The sequence below is a fragment of the Dromaius novaehollandiae genome, chromosome 4 (genome assembly GCF_036370855.1).
Source record: "Dromaius novaehollandiae isolate bDroNov1 chromosome 4, bDroNov1.hap1, whole genome shotgun sequence".
NCBI classification, from domain to species: domain Eukaryota; kingdom Metazoa; phylum Chordata; class Aves; order Casuariiformes; family Dromaiidae; genus Dromaius; species Dromaius novaehollandiae.
Window position 1 is genome coordinate 12,416,179 of NC_088101.1, and position 23,428 is coordinate 12,439,606.

Consider the following 23,428-nt stretch of genomic DNA (forward strand, 5'->3'; position numbering starts at 1 on the left):
ACTATGCCAAGTGCTTTAGGAAAAGCTTGCTTGACAAATACCTCAGAGAGCTTAAAATGCTCCCCTTCACTGGCAGAGAGTTGCCGTGGTCCTCCCTCAGAGGCTTTCCTTGCACCACGAATGCCATGAGGTGCCTTTTCCATTCGTGAGGAAAGAGACACCATGATGCAGTGTACAGAGCCCTGGAAGAAGAGTTTAGCTTTGCCATTGACCTGCTGTTGCTTTACCTCTTTTACCCCTCCCACCCCTCATGTTGTCTGCTTTGACTGAGAGCCCTTTGGGGGCAGGTCGAGCTTTTAATATATGTTTGCATGGTATCTGGTGCAAATAGGACTCTGATCTTAAGGCCCTGAGTGTTCCTATAATATGGGTCAAACTAGCCCCCAGGTGATTTTAAAGTCTGATTTCTCAAAACTAGGAGGAAGATCTGTTACCCCTTGGCTATCTGGACACTTTCCTGCCTTGCACTCTTTGCTCCCAGGCGGGAGAGTGCCATTGACCCTGGTGGTAAGTTGGCCCCTAAGGACCAGCATGATTTTGTATTCCCTTGCACTCAGCAGCTTTGCTGCTGGTTACGTGATGAACAGAATAAAGATGTGCAGTAATAGGGCAACCCCCTGCCCCCATCCACCTCTGAAAGCCAGAGCTCTTTGTGCATTAAACCATTAAATGAACCTGGTTTCAGTCCCCCAGCCGCATTTTCCACAGTGTCAGTGCTAGCAGGCTGGGCTGTTTATTTTAGGAAACACATAGCTGTATCATTTGCACACGCCCTTATAGGCAGACACGGGCTCTCTGCTCACATTCTTCAAAAGAAGGAAAGGCAAGATGAAGAGCTCTTTGTTGCTGTGGGTGGCCTTGGCCGTCTCCTTGGGGTTCACTCTTGTGGCAGGTAGGTGAGAAATGAAGACCGTGAAAAACTGCGCTTAACATAGCAGTGATGTGTTTTGTGTAATTTGCCATTAATAATTTTAACAGTCAAAATCAAACCTCAGAGCCTGCTCAAGAAGTCATGCTTCAGTGGTTGCTGGGCGCCTTACTGTCTTTCTGCTGTGTGTTTTTAATTCCTACTGCAAGGCTAAAAGAGTGATGACTAGCTGCAAACTCAAGATTTTACAATTAGCCATTCTTAATCAGGTTTCTGAAGCAACAAACAACAAGCTTGCATGCTTGCTTTTCTGCAGTGCCAGGAAGACTGCAAGACTGTTTTACTGATGTAGAAGCTTCTAAATTCTTCTAGATGATCCTGCCACATGGCTACAGACAGCTCATTTCTGGTCACACTGTAGTTTAACATCGTGTAACTCCACCGATTTTGGTGGAGACACTCTTGGTTTACCCCAGATATACTGAGATTGGACTCCCATCCAAGCAGACTAGTCAGTGTGATTCACAGATAATTGATGCTGACTATACTCGTGCCAGATTTCTATATAATGGTCTAAAGCCATCCTCATTCCTGTGGTGGATTTGGTCCACAGAATTAAATCAATGTTCAAGGAGAAAAATCTCCACATAGGAGTGAGAACCTCCTTGAAGTTCCTCTAACTTTAGCAAAGGGTTTATTACATACCCAGACAGCTCCTTTAAAACAATTGTTTCTATGAAGTGTGACCGACTGCATAATCCAGTAGCTGCAGTTGGAGAAAATGGTGAGAAATATTGACTGTTCAATCTGTGCTGGTAAACAGAGCCCAGTCTGGTTTTCCCCATTCATACTCATGGCTTGATATGTACATATATGTATGTATGTGTGTGTGTGTGCGCACGCGTGCGCATGCACACGCATGCTGCTTACAGGAAAGTAAAATTTGAGTTACTTGCATCTACAGCAGTGACATTTGCACTATTTGTTTTGAAATTAATAGCTCTTTGGTCTCTCTGGACCTCTTTCTCCTTTAATTAAGTAGCCACTTTCACATTCAGCAGAGTTTCAACAGCCAGTTTTGGAATGCATTTGCTTCTTTAATACATTGCACTTGTTAGGTATGGATTTTGTTGGGCTCCATCTCCATGTATCGCTGCATATCACAGCATATTACAAGATAACCCAGTATTAAAAGATGAGACATTTTGTCAAAATATCTCCACGTAAGTGTCCGTGAGAGAGGGAATGTGATATTGCAGTAAGCCGTGCAGACCTTTAGATAGGCATTAGGAATTTATGTATTTATCTTCTTCTTCCAAAGGCGCTTTTCTGGGTGACACTTTGAGTTGTTGCTGATAAACCTCAAAAATTCTACTTGCAACTTTGTAATTTTACCTAAAAAATGTGGAACACCTGTGTGTTGTGTGATTACTGAAAATATAAGTAGGTAGAATTACATAAGGAATTAATTCAGGACAGTAGTTTTAGAGTACATTCCTTACAGCACATCTTCCTTATATATTCATAAAGTAGTACATTTGCTAATATAATTTTATGAATAACATGAATTAGAACCTGCTCTAAAGCCAGGCAAAGCCAAAGGGAGTCTGACTTCAAGACTGGCTTTGGATCAAGGTCTTAGAGAGAAGAATTACGCACAACATGTTGTATAGAACACAGTGACAGACATCAGAGGGAGACACGTGAAGGAAAAGAAGCTACAGAACATCAGTAAAAGAAGAAACATCAAGGCTCAGTGAGGCAGAGACCAGAGAGGCTTTTCTAGACAGCCTCTGCTTCAGGGGGAAATGTTCATGCTGAGTGATGAGGTGGCAGAGAGGAGGCATGCAGAGTCTTAGCGGGAGGAGGAAGAGGTACAAAGACAGACAAGCACCTTAAAACCTGAATAATGATCTTCTCCTTTATTGCAATGGGTCAGATATGGTTATGGATTTCTGCCTTGGTGGGGCACAGGACAATGAGTCAGAAGCATGACTGAACTTTTTTCTGCGTTCCTGCTTTTTAACGGCATTTGCACAGGTGACAGATTGTGCCAGATGCAATACAGACAATGCTAAAAGTTAGCCCTTGCTCCAAAGAGCTAAGTGGGCAAATGCTGTAGAGGGACAAAGATTTCCCGAGAAATCACTAAGAGTGGCAGCAAAGGAGGTGCCTGCATGCTGTGCAGGAAAACGCAGTCAGCTATTCTGGCAGCATTTGCTTGTCGCTCTAAAACAGCTTCCTTGCAGTTACCCGGGTGCACGTCCTGGACTGTGAGCCCTACGTAAAGTAGCTGACAACTGAATCTCCGCATTTTCTCTGAGATTCTGATCTAGAGCTCTTTTCCAGGTGGGTGGGAGGGAAAGGAGATGCAAAATTAGTGATATGTATTTAAAAAGAATGTGGAACATCCTGCTGCTCAAAGCAAGGGAGTACAGTAATTTCCTTCCTGATCGAGAAACCCCAAAGTGAATGTTCTTCAGAAGGGATTCTGCTGCCAGTTGTCACAGGAGCAGCATTTGCAACCACTGTATAAAATGTAAGGTCACTCTGAGGATTGATTTTAAAAAGTTTCAATGGCTAAGTGTTTCACAGTCTTGAGGGCTAGCAAGATCTCAGTGAATAACAACCCAGTGGAATGGAAGCAGAGGAGACCGATGTATTGTGGAGACAGGACAGCTCCAAGAAGCCCTACAGAGAAAACCCGCAGTGCTATTCGCACTGCGTCACATGGCCTAGATTCTCCAGTGGCAGAAGCAGGCTCTGCCAGTTGATGCTGTGGAGGATTGGGTGCTGTTTGGTCCTGCAGACAGCTTCAGGCACCATTAAGCAGCTAACAATCAAAAAAGTGGTGTATTACTGAGAGACCCCCACTCCCCTGTTGCTCCCAGGCTTTGAGTGCCATCCCTTTCATCCTGTAGTGACTGGTTCTATTGCTTGTGCAAACCAGAGGCATCAGACAGGAAAATGAAGAACCAGATGTGAGCTTATGCATGGGACTGGCTAATTCTTTAATGATCTATTCTTTGGTGAGTCAGAAGGAAGGTAATTCATCTATTAGGACCAAAGCTTTTAAGTCAAAGCGAGTCTGAAATCCTCCATAGATGCTGTGATGAACACAGATGGATTTAGCCTGCTGCTTCTTTCTCCATATGTTTAAACCGACGGGCTAGGAGAGTAGGCAAGTTCCCAGAGCTGTGAGGTCCATCTGAGCCCAATATAAGCTGTCCCCATCTCTCACAAACAAAACTTTCTCACAATGCTTTTGGTACTTTGAAGCAGTCTGGAAACGCTACAGGAACATTGCAAAGCAATGGCTGTGAATCTAACCTTAGCAGCATTTGGAAATACAGAGGGATGTGATAATGACCCTTTACAAGGGATATGATTCTGCTGTCTAAGACTGGTTAGGGGTCAAGAAACCAGAGAGTGATGGGGAAAGCCAGCTGGGAGAGAAGAAGTTATTTCAAATCCATCCACTTGCTCAGTGAGGAAGTAGGCACTGCACACCAGCAGCAACACCAGAAAAGTCTTCTGGGTGACAGACGGGAAGTTTTGCCATGTTATTTTGAATGAGTTTCATATTGAATGATGTGCTAAAAGTGAGGGAGACAGTCATACCCAGGCTGGCTCTTCTCTGTTTGAGTAAGTGTCTTGGCTGCCAAACTGAACTCTGTTAGAAACAGAAGATCAGAAAGTCGTGGTTGAAGTTTTCCCTGCAAACCGCATGTGTCATAGTGGCACTGGCCTTTCATTGCCAGGTCACCAGGGTGGCAGGCTGCCTTCCTACAGGGTCCTTTGGTGCTTTTCAGCACTTGTTCCCTAAGGAACCTGGGGAAAACGGACTGCTGCAGGAAATCGGACAAGCCTAATCGCCACATTGGCAGGGTCATGGATATTTATTTACAGTCTAGATCCAAACTAGAGTTCAGGCTGCTAGAACAGTCATGAAAAATGATACAGGAATTGGCTAACCTCCCTTTAGACAGCTTTTCAACCATCGCTGCCCATGTTTCAGAAGTCACCAGCACAGCAGGCGAGTAGCTTGGCCTTGTTTGACTACAGGAACTGCATGAATGGAAGCCACTAACTAGGCTTCACGCTGTGCTTTCATGGTTCATTCTTAGGCCATGTGCTGGATACAGGCAACACTTGAGCTGCCAGCGAAAGTGCCAGGTGTAGTGGTATGCTTGCTTAGGTACTTTGTTTTCTTGTTTCATAAGAAACCCTTGCTCATTTTCCTCACTCAATTTCAGTTTTCATCTTTGCCTCCCTATCATTCCCATCACCTCTGTGTACAGAAGCAGACTGTAGGCTGAGCAGTGGAGAGAGCTGAACTCAGCTTTGCAAAGAGACTCAGTCCTACCTGTAGTCACCTTGGCTTCAGTCAATTCAGACGCCATAATTGGGAAGTGCTTCTGGGAGGTTCTCATTGCTTTGCTTTCTGCTAGAGCAGCTTGCAAGAGGATGTTGTTTTTGATGCTGAGATTGCATATCCTGTACTTGCAGGTTATCCACGGGCATATGAGGATGAGGAATACGTGCTGGTCAACAACAAGTGTAAATGTGCAAGAGTGACCTCAAAGTTCGTCCCCTCTAAAGAAAACCCCAGAGAAGAAATCCTGGAGAGAAACATATACATCACGTAAGTGGCAGACAACTGTTATATGGAGATGGTGAAAGGGAGGTAGCGTTGCGTGGATTCCTTTTGGTTTCCATTATTTCACATCTATTGGCATGTAAGGTACAAACAGTTTTCCTCACAGGCTGTTTTCTGTAGTACTGGAGTACTTCCTTTTGCTCCCATCTCAAAAGCCTCATCATGTTTTCCTAGCTCAAATGTGTCCGGCTGGTGTTTGCCTCTTCAGTTACAAGAAGCATCTCCATGTTTTAAGAGGTCCCACTGTAGCTTTGTAAAACATATTGTGGAAGACAAACGTTTCACAGTTCCACAGCTGGTCTAATGTGAAACCAAATTTGGCCAATGATATTGAATTCCATTTCCAGATTAGATTGCTATGTTATGAAGTCAGCTCTTTGGGCCTGGGGAAGACCAGTTAATGCCTGACGTATCAGAAAAGATCAACGGCATGAGGCAGATTTCAGTTCAGAGTGAGATTTTTGTCCTTTTTATTGATAGAAAATTGCCAAAAAGTTTGGTGGTGGGTGGGGGAGGAAGGGAAACGGACTCAGTTCAGGTTTGGAGCTAGGAAAGCTGGAGGGCAGCTCACAACAAGGAAAAATACTAATGAAATGCCTCTGTCCTACAAGTCTCACATAAGACTTTGCAAACCCAGAGAAAGAGAGAAGTAATACCACTGTTGGCACCTTGAAAGCATCATGAGTGAAAGGCAGCACTTTCAGGAATTGCTGCATTGCTTTTTGGGAGGGCTTCACCATCACCCAGACTTCCCATAAACGTGACAGGAAACCTGGCAAAAAGTATTCCGTTGCCTGTGAGGGCACAGAAGGGTCAAGATCTCCCATCTGGTGTTTTGCCAGGAAGAAGAAGGGGCAGAAAGAAAATAATCTGAAGGAAGAACAAGATGAGAGTGGAGAACATGTTGCGTCAGAAAAGTAATTTTGTGCTTAACAGGCAGTTTTCAGCAGAGCAATTCTCCCCCTTCCTCCCTCTAGGGTCCCCCTGCTGAGCCGAGAGAACATCTCCGACCCCACATCCCCACTCAGAACCACTTTTGTCTACCGTATGTCTGAACTGTAAGTAATCTTCTTCACAAAATTTCCTAATGCTTACCCTCCTTACAGCATTACCTGTGGCAGCTCACAAACATCCTTGAGTGCCAACAGATAAAGTAAGGCAGGGTCACACAGGACAGCTTTCCCTAGAGAGCCAAGCTCTCCTACCTCTTTTATTACAATGCCTTAGACATAAAACAATGCTTTCTTCCACGTGAACACATTCATCTTCGTGATGAATTCCCCTAGAAAGCTCTTACACTTACAGGGTAAGTTTCATTCCAATCCCTGTTCATCTTGAAGGTCTCCGAAATCAGAAAATTACACCTTTCCTGTTTAATACTTCTTTTTAGGGGCCCGCGTTACGAATAGTGGTTTGACAACTCTGTTTGCAACAGGATAGGGAGTTCCTATGTAAGAGAGGGGGCCTAGAAAGGCCAGGCTGCCAGATCAATGAAGACTGAGTTTCATCAAAGGTGTCTTTTAGTGACAACTTTTAACACTTCTTCTATTCCCCATCTCTTCCAGATGCAAAAAATGTGATCCCGCAGAAGTTGAGCTGGATGGTGAGATATACAAAGCCCAGCAGAGCAGCTCCTGCGACGCTGAGGAAACTTGCTACACCTACAATAGGGACAAGTGCTATACCACAACCTTTCCATTCTTCTACCGTGGGGAGACAAAGATGGTTCAAGCAGCTCTGACTCCAGCATCCTGCTATGCCGATTAGCTCAGTCCATTGCTGTCCTAATGCCTTGTTGCACTCTGTTTTCTTATCACAAACATTTATGCTAGCAGCATAGGACCCAGACAACAGTGTGAAATACCAGCTCCCAGAGTAATGCAAGCTCACCTCTATTTGTTTTTAAGCATCAAAAGACAGCTATTCCGCAAGAGCAGCTGCAGGTTGTCAGAAATGCTGTTCTTACATTCTTGGCACATATTTGCAACATCATTTTGTATCTCAAACACTATCACCCTATAGACTGACCCTCAGAAGGTGTAAATCAGTGTAGTTCCCTTCAAATCAAGGGAACTACACCAGTTTACAGCAATGGAGCATTGATCTGGTTTGACAGCCTTCAATTCGTCCCTATCTAAGCAAGGCCATTACGGACATCAGCAGGAATGTCCGTGTATTTGCTCTCCTGAGCAATCCAAACCAAGCCTCTGCACAAGCTTGGTGGCATTATTAGAAGTCTCTTCTCCAATCCTATTTGAGAGAGGAAAAGATGAGGGGCAAGACTTTGAGAAGTTGTATTTTCAAGCTATTTTGTGAAAAAATCAACCCTAAACCCTTCTATTGCTTTAGTAATCACAAGCTTCCAGTTTTCACATACACTTAGAGAAGATTAAAAGATGCTGCTGTCTGAATTGTTTCACAAAGGTGCCAGGTCCTCAGGTGTTCCAGGAATAGTAAACTCATCCAGGTCACATTAGGTATTGTGCTTTCCATGGTTATGTACTGATAATGATTCATTCCTCCAGCCCTGCTCTGAGTTGAATTGCTGTTGTAAAAATCAAGTTGGCTTGAATATTTTCTTCCTGGTTCTGCATTCTGATCTATAAGAAATCCTATGGGGCTGCCCTAATTGCAAGAGCAGGGCCCTAGTTCGGGATTCATTCCATCTGTCACCTCAGTTATCTCTTTCATATAAGAAACCCTCATTGAGTAAAGGAGATGATTCTGTATAGTACATTACATTTATACGCATTATACATGGTATTGGCAGTAGATACATCACATATGCAAGTGCATTCCCCAGCATTACATTTGGGAAGAGTGGTATGTTTCTCACTGTTGTTAAAAGTTGATTGTGAAACCTTAAGCTGTTCTGAGGAGTCCTTGTTGGGCCTGACATATTATTGCAATAATAATAGAGCAAAAACCTGATGCCCATAACTTGAGCTTTTAGTGAAGCAATAAATTTTTTTCTGCAGCAGTCTGTGTGTTTAATTCCAGTGGTGTTAAAAAAAAAAGCTTATCTATAATGATGTTTTTCCACTTCACAGTAAGGACAAGAAAAATTGTCCCCAACTTCCTGCTTATATATGCAGGTCAAGGCACCTGAAGTGCTGAGATAAAAATAATGATGCATTTGAGGAAACTATGGCAGTTTGAGGCTGAATTGGTTTATGATTTTAGGATCTGCTCTGCACTGCTCAGAAAACTGTACATTGATGCTCCAAGGTCCTGTGAGTCAGTGCAGGACTGGAATGGAAAGATCTGCACAACACCTAGATGCCGCTCAACATTGTAATCCACAGGTCAGAGTTTTACTGGACTGTTGAAAGAAATGCCTTTGAGACAGGGTGTGCTGGGGGCTAGTCATGTCTACATAAGATCCCTGTCCTAAAAAGGAAGCAACGTTAAACAACCTTTAGGGGCCCAATTTGGAAACACAAAAAAAAGGATTAAGATAAAAAAATACCATAATACTACACCAGGGTTGTAAACGTAACAACGTTTAACAAAACAACGTTAAACAAAAATACCAGTTGCCTCCATTTACTGCAAAAACAGGATAGCCAGTTAAAAGAAGAAACAAAACAAAAGGAGGCAAAAGCTTGTGCAATGTACTGGCATGGCTGTCTAGAAGTATTCCCATAATTAGGTGTTCAGCTTACTGAAATTCAAGGGAGAAAGTTTTAGAAGTCTTGGTATTCACTAGCAGCTGTGTATCAACCCCCAAGGAGCACTGCAGTGTTATAAAGTCATGGCAAGGCTGCATTTTGTCTCCCAGCTCCACACAGCCACCGGGGTGACAGCCACAGCAATTCAACAGTCCTTGGGGCTCTGCCTCTACTTCAGAACCGTTTGCCTGAATGTGAAACTTCCAACTGTATATTAGGCTCAGGTAAAAGCACCAGAACTGGCGCAGGTTTGAGCATTGTCCCAAGTCCAGACTGAGCATATGATCACAGATCCAGATAACAGTTCAGAGTCTGGGAGACTGGGTGCAGCTCTTGGCCCCACTGCAGGCTGCCTGCGAGAGGCTGTGTAGGCTATGTTAGGCTCAGGCACAGCTATGGTTACAGCTGGGTGAGTGAGTGTTTGCTGGGGCACCACAGCCCAGCGAGTCGAGTTTCACATCTGGCACTGCTGCAGTGAGACAGGCACGCGCCAGCTGAAGCTGGAGCTCTCCCAGCTCGTAAGGCCCAGCCGGGCTGGGGAACTGCCACACATGGAATGAAAAATCTATGGCCCGAACCCCCTCTCGCTGGTTCCCATCCAGCTCTACTCAATCCAGCAAGTGACTTAACCCCTGTTCCTGAACTTGTAAGAAGATTTAGACACTGAGATCCTGCCCCAAATGAACAGGTACCCTATCTTCTCTACCTTTGTCGTACTAACCCTTAGTCTCTAAAAGGGGACTAAATGTACAATTCAAAGGGATGCTAATAAAATAAACTGAAATGCTCAAACACAACAGTAAAAATGGCTACAAAACTGCTTAGCGGGAAAAAAAAAATCACATAACATATTTGCCTATAAGCAAAGATACATGTATGACATGAAAACATGACCAAAGAGGACATGTATTCAGAACATGGCCTGTGTTAACATCCTTTAGACCCACATGACCCAGGACTGGTGAAACACAAACACAGAAACAGATGTTTGCACACCAGGGCAAGATGATTTCAAACTCGCATCAAAAGAAACCACCTCCAGGATATAGTATCCCACAAATAGCTTAGAAAAAGAAGTTAGATGTCACCAGCTACCTTGCCTCAATTATTTCAGACAATGGCCAAGGTGCTCTTTGATCATCCAAACCCACGCTCCTGGGCACAGCTCCAGCCTAGTAGCAAACAGTGCAGTGCTGAGTTCGCAGAGTGAAAAGGAGATTACTGTTTACTCCCCAAAGAAAAGGACTGGTCCTCTAATCACCCGGCAGCACATCTCGGGATCCTAGCAACAGCAGCTCAATGGACGACTCATGAGGTGTGCAAGGAAGAGGATTTCAGGCACAGACCATTTTCCAAGCAGCTCTACACAAGTACTTGCTTAGAGGATCTTGGGAAGGACAGGCAAGCACCGGGAAAGGGGGTGGGGGTGAGGAGAGACAAACAAACCAACCACCTTCAGAGTCCATACATGAGCTGCTTGGTTTTCTAGAAAAGCAGAATTCCTCCATCTTTTCTGAGAGGGAGAATCCAAAACCGCCAGCCCGGCCCACCCATTGTTACTGCATTGGGATAGCCAGGTTTTAAGTGAAAACTCAAAATAAAAATGCAGCAAATAAAAAAAGGCTCCAAATTCTTATCTGAAAGACCAAGACTATAAAACAGGAGGAACAGAGATCTGCTTGTCCCTGTGAGCACACATGGATGGGTCTGGGCCCTTCTACCCAAGGGAAGAGGTGCTGATGGACAGGAACAGTGCTTCCTCTTGGGGACTGCATTCTTCAAGATGCTGACAAAAAGGTGTTTTGCTTTGAAAGACCTTCTTTCTGAGACTGTGTGGTCAGACTACTTGAAAATAGCATTGTTTGTTAGTTCTGATGCTGGGCTAAGAGCCTCCCTATAAAGAGAGCCATTCCGTTTTGCCCTTCAGGTGACTACAGGGTGACAGGGCTTCCTACTGTACGCAATACCTTCCTACTGGCTGAGTTCACTCCATCCCTTTCTTCCCAACTCAGATTAACTGTTCAGCTGCAGTTAATATTTTTTGAATATTTTGTCTCAACCTTTAAGCTAAATTGGTTTTTCATTTTAGACTCTGTAGAAACATTTCTTCTGCACCTGCTTACAGACTGGTTCTGCACTCACCTCCTCCCCAATCTGTCCTCCTTATCCAAATCCTTCCATGATTTTGCATGCAAGAGGGATTTCTTGCCTTTTTTTCTTTAAAAAAAAAGTCCTTTTGAAGGCATGAAGTTTATTCTTATAATCTTGTTTCCAGCCCAGGAAAAAAAGTTCAAGTAGCTGCAAAAACTGAACTACATAAAGTTGAGCAAAACAAATCTTTGAACTCATACATTGTTTTACAGTAGAGAAGTCAGCATATAAGCAGCTCCCAACCTAAAGTAGCTGCTGGCCAGCAGGCCAAACTGCAGCTGAACTCAGATAAGCCAAGGAGTGTAGGACAGCCCGGTTCCTGGAGTGTAAAGGCTTCAGATCTGACAGACTCTGCTCTGAGAAAGTCCATTTCTGCAGTTGCTGTTGTCAAAGAAAATTGGTCCTTCCTCTATCACTATCCTGTTTCTGCTCTTCTCTGACATGCTGGTGAACCAAAAACCAATGCTGGAGGCCATCAGGAATGCCAGCTACAATTTAAGTCCTGCAGCAAACCAGTACTTTGTCTTCTCCACATGGTAGTATAGGACTCTGCATGAATGCGTTTGAGTTATGTTTATGTTTATTTGATATTTGTGGTATATGAATAGATAACAGCCTATGATTTTTGATGGCCTCTCTATATTACAAAAGGCTGCTTATGTCAGTTCAAGTTGTGGGCCTGCTGGGATCGTTCTGCAGCATATAAAGCAGTATAGTTCTCTCAGATGGAAGGTTTCAATTTTTCTCTGGGTATACAAATTGCAACCACCTAGTCCTTACAGAATTCATAGAGAAAAGTCTGCTTAACTATATTCTGTAAAGCAGCAAGCCCATTCTGGATACTTACAAAGCAGTAAGTTAGTTGTGGACAACGCTGACTGGAACAGTATTACAGTACAGCTGAAGTCTTCAGTGTCTTCAAGCCAGACCTATGCACTACTAAGTTGTCTAAGTGGTTGGTGTCTAACCAAATCCCAAACTTCATCTGGGCTGTTCTGCAAAAGTTGCAAGCTATCTTCAAGTTCGCTCTGATGTGAGATTATTCTCCTAGAAGCAGCTCACTACCACCTCTTAATCATTTTAAGGGAACAGATTTTTTTTCTTATTCAACAGTTATGGAACAATCGTCTCCAGTTTTGTCATGCCTCTTTGGACAATGTTACTTGCAAGCTTTGGATGTTTCCTCATGAGCTCCATCTCCCCCAGCCAGCATTCTCAGAAGGAACTAAAACAAAAGATTCAAAATGTAAGCATGATTACCAGCCTGAAATGATACTTATTACTGAACAAATGAAGAAAGTTACTTAAAAAAAATATGGAGGAGTCAAAAATCCTGTGCACATACTGCTCATGGTTGCAGATGGATCTCACATGATGAGCCCCCGAACCCAGCAAAATCCATTCCTGAGTCTTCAGAGGAAAAAAAATCCATTTTGCGCCCCTAGTTATCCACAGCTAAGGTAGTGTGGGCTTTTACACACCTTTCAAAGGGCCTCAGCCACACTAGCTGCAAAGCCATGCTACTTAAAAGTGTACATCAAAACAGCTGTTGTTCACTCAAGGACAACATGTTACTGTACCCTATGTTGGTCTTCCAGGCTAAGCCTAAGCAGGGGGATCCAGCATTGCTTTCAGGCTCCCCTGCTGAACCGAGCCCCTTGCTGCAGTTGGACACTCCGCCTGGGAGAAACCCATCCATTCCCCACTCCCAATGCGAGCTCCAGGGCACAGAAGAGCGGGGAGCCAGAGGTCCCTAATCCAGCTATTTGCAGGGCCAGGACCCTGGAACAACACACTAAAAGCCACAGGCACACTGAATTGGAGGCATACACCCTTGGCAGGTTCTCCCAACTCACCTGAGGCTTTCGGTAGCCCTTTCTTTCCAGGAATTCCTTAAAGGCATGTGTACTGTGGAGCTGTGAAATTTCCATCTCCTAAATTAATTTCAAGAATAGATAAAAGTAAATCATAGAAGTTAATCTGCATGGACAGCTTCATCAGACCAAACAAAACCAGAACCCATCTGTCTGGCTGTCAAAACTAATCACTAAATTTTGACTGGTAACAACCAGCTAATTGAGGTTTGAGGTGCTGTTTTGAAAGACATGCAATTGCTTCATGGACTTGAGGGGTTTTTTTTAGTCAGTTTTAACTTATGACTCTATAATCTCATGTTCTGTGCAATACAAAATATTTGTCCTCCCCCCAGCCTCTCCCACTCCCAGCATCTTTAGTAAGAAAGGCTTATTCTTTTTTAGTTAAGTAAACACTGCCACCTTCAATCCGTGGTATATTCCAAGGAGGAGCTGCCCTCTCACCCCCACAAGACACCTAGCCAAATAAGCTTTGCCTTTATTGTTAGACAGTAGCCACAAAACAATGACCTTGGCCTTTGTGTTCTTCTGAGCTTAGCTGTTCCCAGGCATCTTGCTTACAAGATTCTTTTGTCTGACAGATGCGATTAAACTGTCCTATGTTCTCGGTTCAGAACCGGCCCCACACTGCTTGTCAAATACCAACATGTACCGCTACATCTCCACTGCAGTTCTGGCTCTATTCCAACTTTTCATGAGAAGACAACAGCAGAGGCGCTCCTCATTCAGCACACCAACCTTTGTGCGTGGACAGCTGCTTTAGTCACATGCAACTCCCCGGTTTTACCTTTGGAAGGACTGCCCTCTAGAGCATAAAGACAATCTGCTTCCCTCATGTTTGTTTATGTAGCAAGCATGAGGACAGAGTACACCCTTTTTATAAAGCAGAAACTAAAAATATATACAAATAAAGCCAGCAATTGAAAAACCAGCTGACTGGCTCCTCAAACACCTTTTAACAACACCTGAAAAGCCCAAAGTACAATGCCAGCAACCTTTATTTCTCATCATTCCCTGGGATATTTTGGGCAGGCATCTGCTTGTACCACAGTTAACCAATTCCTTTGTAAAGATAGGTATTGCAATAAAACAGAACCAAGGGAGAAACACCTTACAATATTCTGAAAAATCACTTGCCTGCTTTTAGCCAAGGGATGCATTTTGGCCACATTTGATACCACATGTTAAAGGAACAGTTCAACCAAATATTGATTTGTGCTTAGTTGCCTCCTCAAGCCATTGCCCACATATAGGTGCTGTAGAGCCCCAGTCTAATTGAGTGAACTGGCCTCTTTCAACGGCAGTTGTCTCAGCTTGGGTAACATGGGTTGTTCTACGTTTGTCTATAGCTATCGGGCACGTTACAGCACCCAGGAATGTTCCCAAACATAAGCTCCCCCATTTCCATGCCACACACAAACGATATCGCAGATTGCTTTATACTAACGGTCCCTTTACAAACAGATGCTTTGTGTTCCCAAGGCTATCGCCTGCTGCTTCCAGAGCCTTTAAGGGCTTCCTGTTTTCTCCGTGTTTTTGGGGTCAAGGTACCAGGATCCGTATCCTATCTTCTCCTGTTTTGGTTGTGAAAGTTCTTGTGAAAAACACCATTATAGTGTTCTCTGATCATATTGGCCTTTTTCCTTCATGACGTATGGCCTACAGACTAATAGTGTCCCAGAAAATGATTACCACCTATAGAGGATCTAGCAATGATGATCAGGCATCCCAAAGTTACACAGCAAGTCTGGTGTATCTGACTATTTAGGAGCTGGTCCTGTGAACCTCTAGCCTCAAGCTGTTTGACCACCATTTGGCTAACTGATTCATTTTGCAAAAAACTCTGGGAAGGAGGTCTGTGAGGTTTGTACTTTGGGAGTCAGAGTCTGAATAAATGCTTTTTTTATTCCAGAAGATCTGAACACGGAAACAAACCTAGCTATGGGCTTGGAGAAATGCAGGCTTTCAGTATAAGCCAAAACTGGACCAGCTTGGCCCTTTCCCATAAAGTTCTCCCACAGAGGTTTTCCTAAAATCTTCCTCCAATTCCGAGCTCAGTGTATGACTTTTTATCTATATATTCAATGATTAAAAGGAGTAACTGCAGCAAGAAAAGCAGGTAACAGGAAAGGCAGAGACTGGAAATCATTTGTCCTATGCTTCAGCTTCTTCTGGTTGCTTATGCCACCACCATTCCCCCTGCTTTCACATGCCAGGGCACAGATCTACTCAGGATTGAGGTGTTTCAGAGGCACCAACTGTAACGTGTAACAAACCACCCTTTGAAATGGATCAGAGACCACCTCCTTCACATGAGCCAAAGCTCACACAATATTCCGGAGACTCCTCCCAAAGTTTCTACTGCCATCGTGTGCAAAGCTGCTGAGACTCCTCTACAGTTTCACCAGAAATGGCTACATCGTTAGACCGTAAGTAATACTCTCAGGTCTCATTCTTCCTGTTTTACTGCTCTGCCACATTTAAAAATAGTAACTGTTCTTCAATAGTTCCTTTTTGCACCACACTCTGGATCCTTAAGTCATGCTTGCAGACAAGAAGTATCAAGTGCTTCTGGGAAACTGGGCCCCTTCCTTGTCTCCAGTGGACACCCTTCCCAAAAAAGGCATCCAAAATAAATAGGCTTTTGCAAATTTCAGTATGGGCTTATATACCTTAACATAGCAGGGCCGGTGACTTATGTGATGACAACTCCTGCCAGTAGCCCAGGGAGGGGAAAGCTCCTGGCCCTTTGGCTGCTCTGCTTGCATATTGTTGAGTTGCACAACATGGAAAAGTGTAGGGAGGGTGGCCTTGCTTTCACAGCTGGCGCTGAACAACTTCATGAGGGCATCTTCATCAATGCTGCAGTTGCCTCCTCCCTGGAACAAAAACCCCAAGACAATCTCAGAGCAGGCAAAGACAGTTTCTCCCTACCACCATTTTCATGCATCCATTTGCTTCACTTCCACACTCCCCCTTCCCCCCAGTTCTCCAAAGGTATATCTGTAGTAAAAGTAACCCAACATCACAGTTTGAGCTGATCTACAAGTGTGTTTGTATTGGCATCATCGCAGTGAGCAGGAGGCATGCCCAAGGTCGGTTTGGAACTAAAACATGAACTGGTGCATTCATGTCAGGTAAATAGTGAATGCTCCAGGGTGGGGCAGTTCTAGGGTAACTCATACACTGATGGTTCCTCCTGGGAATCCTTCATTAAGCTTGCTTACTTAGTGGTGTTTCTGCTCATCCCTGCTTTACATTTCAATGGACTGAATCCTATCAGCCACAACATGACAGAGCTGAGTCAGGAACAAGGCTTTCTGAGTATGGCTCTTGGATTCACACAACCAGAATCCTATTTTTACCACCTAAGTCTAAAGACACTTGGCCTAAACAAAGTCATTGATTTCTAGAAGAAAAAGGGCAAGTGGTGGCAGGTTTCAGGTCAGAGAAGATTCCCCTCCCCCCCAGCCACCTCTGTCTCATCCAACTTACCAAAGTAGTAATCCAGTCACAAAAATGCTTGGTTACCCGCTTTATATTTTCATCAAGGAGAGCAAAGTCATTCAGTTCGGCCACCTTTTCTCTTGCTACTACCTTCTTCTTGGAAAACCATGTATATGTGTTTTTGCCTCGAGGCTCCTTGCTGAAAAGATTAATACAAAGTCTGAAACACTCCTTGATTAGCTGGAGCTGTAGTTGTCAGTTCTAGAGGACAGCCTAAAGCTGGATCCTGTGTTTGCACCTACCTCTCTGGATCAGTTTACTACCAGACATGGCAAAATTTTTTTGCATGGAGTAGCATAAGCTATTTGAACCAGTTCTAAATATCAGCCTCACAGATAATAGGAAAGGCTCCACCTGCCATCTAGCAAGAAATTACCAAGATTTAGATGCAAGATTTCAGAAATAACCTGCAATTTTCAAAATAGAAAACTCAACCCCCCCACCAAGCTTGGAGTCATATACCCATTACCATGCTTCATTATTAAAAGCACCTGGGGAAGAAAAAATACTGCTTATATTCTACCTTAGCTGATTCAGACTGGAAAGACAACCTCTTTGGCCAGCTTTGTTTTTGCATCACTCAACACTAATCCTGACTATTCTCTGGACAAGTTGAAGAATATCAATTAGTTTGTCAGCAGTACCATTTGAGGAAGGCAAAGAAACCCATCCTCTAACGACAACTACTCCTTTGATAGATCTTTGGTGAAAGGGCTAGCTGAAATGGTTTAGAAAATGCTTCTGGGAACACTAAGTCTCAAAAGGGTAGACAACACTGAAACAAATTGAATTTTAAGTTCATCAGCACTAGCTGAGAGGTCTCCCTGTAGAAGGTTTGATTTTACCTGGTTGCCTGCCTGCATGAACCTGAATTTCCTCTTTCCACACATCTCATCTTGGAGCAGGGGGGGATTCAGAAAGCCCTTAGTATTGCTCTCCATTTTGTCCTGTACTCACAGCAGTGGTGCCTGGGGACCTGTTGCTTTGGTTTGCTTGTCCTCCTGCTTCTCCTGAAAAGGCTGGTTCTTCTGTTCATAGTCACTGTATCCAACCTCATCCCTCAAATGCATTTCAGGGTACAGGACACCAATGACCTCTTGAAAGAGCTGCAAGCCAGCAAAAAAGAGAGCATATGTTCAAAAATACTTTGTTGGATGAAATCCTCTCGGGGGCTATGTGAAAGACTACCCAACACAGAGGCCTCTTCAGGTCTGCTAGTAGGACACTTCATAAGCCAGAAGCTTCATGTTACGTATTTTTCTCAAAACTGCTATACCATTAGTTGCAATTCAGGCTGCTTGCCAGCTCTCTGCTGGTCTCTGCCATCTTGCATGGCAATCCACTGTTTTGCATGTGAGATTTTCCTTCTAGCATTTTCAAGTTTTCTTCCTTTCAGTACTACCCCTTGTTACATGACCTCACTGCCCCAAGAGTAGTACTCTGAGGCGGAGAGCACCCTGCCATTGCCTGGTCTTACAAAAGAGATCAAGGACTCAGCTCCCTTCTCTGAAACCCAAGATTTCTCCCAGTAAACCCATCCTTAGTCACCTTATTGCATCCCAGCCTTAGGTGAGTATATCTCCCTAGAGCAGGCTAAATAGGAATACAGACCCAAGTGCTTCACCCAGAGGTTTCCATATTCTTTACTATGAAACCTACCACTTCCAAAACACTCTACCCACTCTCCCCCACTCCTTTTCGGAAGTACTTGAAGTGGAAAGCCCAGTGTTGCCACTGTTCTCAATCACTGTCTTCTGCTCATCTGCAGCATCCCAGAAAAATGTTATGGAAACTCCCAGCTGTAAAACAGAAATATCTGCTGTCTACTCTATGCATGAAGCAAAGGAAGTTGAAGAATCAGAGACTGGGGGGGAAGGGAGGGGAAGAGGAATGGTTCTATAAACAGGCCAAGAACCAATTAGATTATACCCTGCTATCTTGGGCCTACTTTGACCTTTTCCATTTTCAGACTCCCTTCTTGCCCTTATAATGGCTGTGTCAGTGCCTGGTGATAGCTTAACAGATAATGCATTTTCTGTAATCGGTTGACGGTCATTGGCAGGCATTAGATTTCTGAATTGTCCCTTTGTAACACCATTCATAAGTTATTTGCTGACAACTCAGACCTGTCTAAAACTCTAGTTATATTAAATATCAATTACTTTGCTTTTTTTTTTTAATACAAAAAATGCTTTGTTTTGAAGTGACAAGAAGTCATACACTAGGTTAGTTTCCTGTTCCAGCTCTCTGAAGAACCCTTGTTTTACTGGGGTTACAAAATCATTACCTTTGAAGACGCACTTTCTTACAAATGCAGGTAGAACGCTAAAGGATGTTGGCTCAGGCAATACTCTACCTGTGCAACATAATCCCTCCTGGCTTGCTGCAGTGGGCTAAGCTTGGAAAGACAGACCTGTGTTTTGCACTTCTTCCTTTCCTTCCATTTGGCTATGAAGGAAGATTTAAGTGTATTGTTTTTAAGGATAATTGGGACAGCTCGTTTTGTACCATACACAATCATGTTATCAGATGAAGGAGGAAAGCCATCTCTGAAGTCATCTAAGCCTTTTTTCAGGAATATCCAGCGCTGGCCATTAAGGGAATCCGATAACATCAGTTTGCGTTCTCGAAAGTAGTTAGAAGACATTTTCTTAGGACATCTGAAAGCAAATCACATTTTTGATAACTTAAAGGCTGGCTTCTAATGAAAAGCATTAGAACATATCCTGAACATTTGGAGTACAAACAGATACTCAACTCCAAGAATGCTAGCCCACACTGGCTAGCAGTTTATCATTGCTCTGCTTTAGGAAAAAGCTTAAACACTTGTCCTTGATACAGAACAAGTTCAAGTGCTAAAAATCAGAATTCCTATCTTGCAAATTCCTGACACTTCAAAAATTGGTTTTCAAATAAAATTCTTAGGAACTTTATAAACTTATGTCTCAAAATATTTTATATATATATATATAATGTATGTATGTATGTTGCATGAACTACATAACATTTTAAAGCTTGGTTTTAGATTGTAATGATGGGAATGGCTAAGTTAAACCATGTTTATAGTCAGAATCACAATCAAAATAAGGTTTATCTAAAGTTATCAAATCTGGATTTCGTCAGGGCAGCATTTTCTGAAAAAATCTTCTATCATTCTTTGTTAATTGTACAATCAGGATTGCCCTCATTCCTCACAACCGCCTCATTCCAGTTAATCTTAACTTGCTCAAGTTTGTTATTCCGTATAAAATCTTTCATCAATGGCCTGCTGAATTAGTTTAACATCTCAAGTAAAATAGTCTTGGCAATATCAGAGAGTGAGGTGCAAGTTGGCAGCTGAAGCAATCTTCATTTTCAAGAGCTCTGACTAGTGTCTAGGCTGCAGTTTCTAAAGTGGTTCAGGTTGTTGCAGGGGGCACTGATAGCAGGGTAGCCTGGAGCAATGGAACTGGAGTGGGAGACCCTGGCCATTTTCTTAGCAAGTTAGATAAGTTTCTAGGCTGCATTAACCACCTGTTGGCAATTTCTCAAACTGTTTGTATGAGAAACTCCACAGAACACAGTAGCAAAGTGATTCGAAGATGACAAAGGATCTAAATCAGTTTTGTAACTACAGGGATTAAAGGAGGACAGGAAACAAGCAACTTCATTGCTCAATGACTTTATTTTACCAGAAAAGCATTAACTATGCTATGGGAATGTTAACATCATTTCAAAGCAAACTGAGGGGGGAAAAAAAAAAAAAAAAAAAAAAAAAAAAAGACATGCATCACTAATTCCCAACATCCTGTATACGCAAGGCACAAATGAGGAATGGATGTGTTGATCCTACTTCAGTTTTACTCTCTCATGCTAATTATATTTCCACCATAGCTCACTCTGTTTCACTTCCTCTCTGAATGTTAGCAGGGCATTTCATTTCTCTGAAAAAAATCTCTCAGCAGCTGGGAAATACATCTATTTACAATAAACGCTGAGACACTGCTATATAGCCATGCATACGTCTGTGTTACTCTCTAGTGAGGGGAAAGCCAGACTGAGAATTGCAGCTACATAGCATAGGTAGGTAGTTCTTCATAGGTGCTCCAGGCCCAAGTGTTAAGCAGGGCAGCCAAATTCTGGGAGAAATGCTGTCGCAGCCCCCATGCAGCACAGCTCCCACCTCCACAGGAGCTGTTAGACATAGGAAGGGCAGTGCACTCCCATTTCACACTCACCAGCCCTCCCCACAGCTCTCAATCAAGGCAGTGACTGGGCACAGAAGGGACTCAAGGTTCTTGGCCTTTTTCTGCTGGTGTTTATGCACAAGGAGCACTGCCTCAGACACTGCACAGATATCTGTGCAAGGCCTGCATGTAAGTATACCAACCTGAGTTAATGCTGAGGCGTTTGCATTCTTCTTCAGTCCAAATGACCCCTACGCTCCTGACATTACCTTGTAGTCTTCACCATCTCCTGAAGCACATGAAGGTCCTGGATATATATCAAGTTCTTCGGACCCTAGGTGAACTCTGTGGCTCCTTGTCTGCAGAATTCTATTAAATCCCCCTCTCTCCTCACCCTTTGTACAACTTCACAGCCACAAATACCTTTTACTTACCAGACTTACACTTCTGAGTACCTCCTCTGGAGTCTGGAGTAGCTGCCTGACTTGAAACAGACCAAACTGGAACCAGATAACAAACGAAACACACTCTTGCTCCAACCCAGCCTGCTCAGCTTTGATTTCCTGTTGCTCCCTCTTCACTTGCCTTCAGACCCACCTAATTCACTTTCTTTAGCCTGTATTTCATTGCTCAAAGCTGTACATGGGGCTACCATGCCAGGCCACTTACCATCCTTGTGCAGTTTATGACTTGTTTACCTGTACTGGCATACTGAAGTGATTGATTAGGAATGGACATGCATTTTCAATTGCTACTTTCGGTGCCTTCACAGTAGTCCTCACTTGCTAAAGCATGACAGAACTGAACAGTATACAAGATCTACATTAGAGACAATCAGTCCTTTTCACTTGCAGTAGCAGATACCCCTGGATTATGCTATGCCTCAGTAACTTGGTACTAAAACAGTAATAAAACTATTAAATAAAAACTGCAAACAGAATAGCACATACCTGGTATTTTACAGCTCTGACTGAATATTTCATAGGCAAAAATGGCATTTTATTCCACGATGACTGATATATAGAAAGGTAACTCCACGTGCAAGAAAATCTGAAGTTAACAACTTTGCAGTTTTGCTTCAGGCAAAGGCGGCACTACTAAAGTCCCAGCTGATAAAATACATTGGACATGTTTGGATTTGGTTGCTGTGGGAACAAGACCTACTCATTATCTGCCTACAAAGGCTTTCTCAGTCACACATACTCCAACACAGAAATACAGAGAATTCCCATGGGCTGTGGAGAACAACTTGGGAATTAAGCTGAGTTTCATTTCTTTACCACATATTTGCTTATGTCTTCAATACCAGCACTTGGTTCGTGACTCAACAAGCCAGGTCCTTTCTGCTGATGAAAAACAATGCAATACTTCGTTCAACATGCCTTTACTCAGTGTCCTTTAACACTGATCTCCACAGAACATAAAAAGCAAGCACGTGGGCCAGGTCTGATCTTGTAAGTCAGACGACCAAACTTCACGTGGTTTTGAGTAAAGACAGAGATAAATGAATTCCAAAGCAATTACTTGTGAAAATTAGAATATACCAGAGTAGCTTTCTTCATCAGGCTGTGAAATACATTCTATTAATTCCCGATCCTGACCAAGGCAGTATTTTTGTTTTAGGGAGAGCTTGATCTGTAGCTCCAACTAGTACTGAACTCCTGGCACAGAGTACACGGTAGGCTGGAACACTTCACCAGTCTCCAGCAGCAAGGCAAGCAGCAGACACCTCTCAGTTTCCTGGGGCTGTAACCCAGGGAAGGCAAAGCCTGAGTGTAACAAACTCCTCCTCCCCAAAATTGCATATGAAGAGGAAAGGGAACTTACAAGTCTGAAAAGCAAGTCCTTGAGAAAGGTAGCAAAGAAGCCACCAATAGGCTTATATAACAGAATGATCAGTTATTTTTGCATTTAAAAAGACCACACAGGAAATAAGGGACTAGATAAATGAATATTTATGCCAAACAAAAAACCTCAGCTTTGTTTAACTAAGGACTGGCATGCTGGAATTTCACTTACAGGATAAATGAAAATCATATTCTGCTTCTCTCACCTACCCAGATAATACTGAATTATTCCATGCAGAGCAGGACAGCTCCCTTGGAAGAGACAGGAGGGAGCTTACCTTAAAAATACACCAGCACCTGCAGGTTAAGACACTGGAGTCTCACTCAGCTTGCCTAAACATGAGTGTCTAATGCTCAGAGATGCCTCACAGCACCAGAGACCCACAAAGGGCCAGTAAACTCACCACAGAAACAAGGGAATATCTGTACCAATCTGACCTGACAGCTGTAGGACAGGCAGGACACCCAGAGACGCCCAAGTCCAGTAATTGAATTAAGTCCCATTTCCGGTTCCTGTCCTATCATTCCTTCCTCAATTTAGGACAAGGATTTTTGCTTTATGGAGAGTGTTAACAGGGGTATGAGAAGAACCACTTAAGTCAGTCTTTCAAGCAGCAAAAATTAGTAACGGGCTTCCAGCATTAAGGCCTACTCTCAGAAATGGTTTACAGATAGTCTGACCAA

General features: G+C 43.3%; 2 protein-coding genes across 2 annotated transcripts; one reads left to right on the forward strand and one right to left on the reverse strand.

Moving 5' to 3' along the window:
* The first annotated feature begins 742 nt into the window (after positions 1-742).
* Positions 743-8,508, forward strand: JCHAIN (joining chain of multimeric IgA and IgM). The gene is made up of 4 exons (XM_026103501.2): positions 743-892; positions 5,378-5,513; positions 6,506-6,586; positions 7,094-8,508. The coding sequence occupies exons 1-4, from the start codon at positions 829-831 to the stop codon at positions 7,293-7,295; spliced, it is 483 nt and encodes a 160-aa protein (XP_025959286.2). The 5' UTR covers positions 743-828; the 3' UTR covers positions 7,296-8,508.
* A 2,803-nt stretch (positions 8,509-11,311) lies between these two features.
* LOC112985140 (uncharacterized) lies at positions 11,312-22,456 on the reverse strand. Its single transcript, XM_064510433.1, has 7 exons — positions 21,848-22,456; positions 19,245-19,391; positions 17,689-17,837; positions 16,720-16,870; positions 15,897-16,103; positions 13,207-13,284; positions 11,312-12,575 (listed from the first exon to the last, which is right to left on the reverse strand). Exons 3-7 carry the CDS (start codon positions 17,799-17,801, stop codon positions 12,510-12,512), a joined length of 615 nt encoding a protein of 204 aa, XP_064366503.1. The 5' UTR covers positions 17,802-17,837; positions 19,245-19,391; positions 21,848-22,456; the 3' UTR covers positions 11,312-12,509.
* Between the last annotated feature and the right edge of the window lie 972 nt (positions 22,457-23,428).

What these genes read in the sequence shown, in the direction of transcription:
- JCHAIN (XM_026103501.2), top strand. Translation starts at nt 829, where the DNA reads ATGAAGAGCTCTTTGTTGCTGTGGGTGGCCTTGGCCGTCTCCTTGGGG. An exon ending in GGGGTTCACTCTTGTGGCAG is followed by an intron (nt 893 to 5,377) that starts GTAGGTGAGAAA and finishes CTGTACTTGCAG; the next exon opens with GTTATCCACGGGCATATGAG. An exon ending in GAGAGAAACATATACATCAC is followed by an intron (nt 5,514 to 6,505) that starts GTAAGTGGCAGA and finishes TCCTCCCTCTAG; the next exon opens with GGTCCCCCTGCTGAGCCGAG.
- LOC112985140 (XM_064510433.1), bottom strand. Translation starts at nt 17,801, where the DNA reads ATGCATTTGAGGGATGAGGTTGGATACAGTGACTATGAACAGAAGAAC. An exon ending in GGTCCCCAGGCACCACTGCT is followed by an intron (nt 16,871 to 17,688) that starts GTGAGTACAGGA and finishes TAATCTTTTCAG; the next exon opens with CAAGGAGCCTCGAGGCAAAA. An exon ending in GTGACTGGATTACTACTTTG is followed by an intron (nt 16,104 to 16,719) that starts GTAAGTTGGATG and finishes TTTTTGTTCCAG; the next exon opens with GGAGGAGGCAACTGCAGCAT.